At 34.0% G+C, this 1,948-nt stretch overlaps 1 protein-coding gene across 1 annotated transcript; it reads right to left on the minus strand.

The window, feature by feature from the left end:
- Positions 1-1,127: 1,127 nt before the first annotated feature.
- Positions 1,128-1,745, minus strand: Cpr65Ay (Cuticular protein 65Ay). Its single transcript, XM_075305754.1, has 3 exons — positions 1,642-1,745; positions 1,467-1,567; positions 1,128-1,398 (listed from the first exon to the last, which is right to left on the minus strand). Exons 1-3 carry the CDS (start codon positions 1,654-1,656, stop codon positions 1,158-1,160), a joined length of 357 nt encoding a protein of 118 aa, XP_075161869.1. The 5' UTR covers positions 1,657-1,745; the 3' UTR covers positions 1,128-1,157.
- Between the last annotated feature and the right edge of the window lie 203 nt (positions 1,746-1,948).

Raw genomic sequence — 1,948 nt, forward strand, 5'->3', positions numbered from 1 at the left:
TTTGTAGCAAATAAAGACAGCGAAGTTATTCTTGGAAAATTTCATATTAAGATGCTAGACTTAAAATTCCAAAGGAAAGAGTACAAGAAAAATATGGAAGTAATTTTTAGATTTTTTCTACTTGGCAGGGGCGAATTATGGGTTTTGGGACAATATTTGGCCAAACTGGCCGATATTTACACAAATCGGAGCTTTATCTAAATATTAACCGATTCTGTTGAAAGTATGACATTACACGCAGAGAAGGAATATGATCACCTCAAAAATGTTTCAAGAGCAAAATGTTATTTTTGTATGGTGACCATGTAACATGTTTGTCACTAAAATGTTATTTTCTCGTCAAATATAACCTGCTTGCCGAAATCAGATACATGATTTCCGAGAAAATAATGAAAACGAAAACCATGTTACATGGTCACCACCCAAAAATAACATTTTGCTCTTAAAACATGTTTGAGGTGATGGGTAATATTGCCAAATAGGAATTTGTTCTAAATCTGAACTTATTTGGATCAAATTTGAGATACTCAAATTGGATGTTAAATATGTGTTCTTTATAACAAGTCAAATCATTTGGATTGTAACCTCGTTAGGATCGGCGGTAAAATGTTGGTATTATAGCCATATTTGTCTCAATGGATGTAAAACATGAGATTTTTCACCACTTTCCACAAATCTATATAATATATAAATATTATAATGGAAGCTATATCTCAAATTAAACTCTGTGGTCATAAGAGCGAAAGATATACATGGAAAATATATCTAAATCTGAACTGAACCGATTTCAACCAACACTAGCACACTAACGATACTAACTTGTGCAAAGTAAAACTCTGACCTCTGGGTCATATCGGGCGAAAAGTATATATGTATTCTATATCTTAAGACTTCAGCCAAACAGACATAAGACTCGATTCTGACCCAAGACACATACTTGTGCCAAATTTTAAGTCGATTAGGGTTTTCTGGGATATCGACTTAAGGGGTCGGCCCTGAGTATTATTTTGAAAGACATCATCTGCCTATCTCGCCTCCTTCTGGGTGTCGCAAACATCTGTACTAACTTAACATATAATATCCGCTTCCATACATTGGAAAAGGGTGTATATAAAAAAACAAAAACATTTAATAAAGTCAATAGCACATTGGATTATCTATTTAGGAATGTCTTTCAATTTATGAGCTGTTACATAGGGCTGGAAGCCATTCTTATTGGCCTTATATTTAACGGTGTATTCATAGCCATCGGCCGAAATGAAACTATAACCGCCACGAAATTCGACAGGTTTTTCGGGATGTGTATCTTTGCCATTTTCACTGGAAGAAGATGACACAGTGGATGTCTGGTTGAATTTTATATCTTCGACACGTTGATAGCCATTATCTTGATGGAAGCTGTAATTGGATTATAAAAACAAATAGAAATTAAGGTGTCAAATTTTTCTCATGTATGCAAAACCTACTCAAAGTGCAATTGTGTTTCGCCTTTCTCATTGGTGATTGCTGCTCCATAAGCCATTTGCAGGGAGGTATAAATTGTGGCTCCTGCCACTATACAAATTAACTGAAATTATTGCCAAAAACACAACATTCAATGATTTCACCCATTCAATTACCGGTCTATCCAGACTCACTCACTATTAATGATTTCATATTGGATAAAAAAGGTGGCTTCTAGCGAAGATGCGTATGTTCTGTAGCTTGTGCAAAAAACAACTGATTTCCAAACACAAGATTTCAAAAGCTATTGGTCCTCTCTATTGATAAGCTATGTAGTTTTGAAGATGATTATCACCATCATTATCATCATCAACAGCTTTTGGTTAAGAAAATCCCAGCTTTGTTTTGTTTATGAGAATTTTGTTCTTGTTTCTAAAAGATTCTAGGTCTTTGTTTCATGCAAAAAAAAGAAAGAATGAATCTTAGCAAAAATATTTTTATGTTG

The sequence above is a fragment of the Haematobia irritans genome, chromosome 4, assembly GCF_050003625.1.
Source record: "Haematobia irritans isolate KBUSLIRL chromosome 4, ASM5000362v1, whole genome shotgun sequence".
NCBI classification, from domain to species: Eukaryota; Metazoa; Arthropoda; class Insecta; order Diptera; family Muscidae; genus Haematobia; species Haematobia irritans.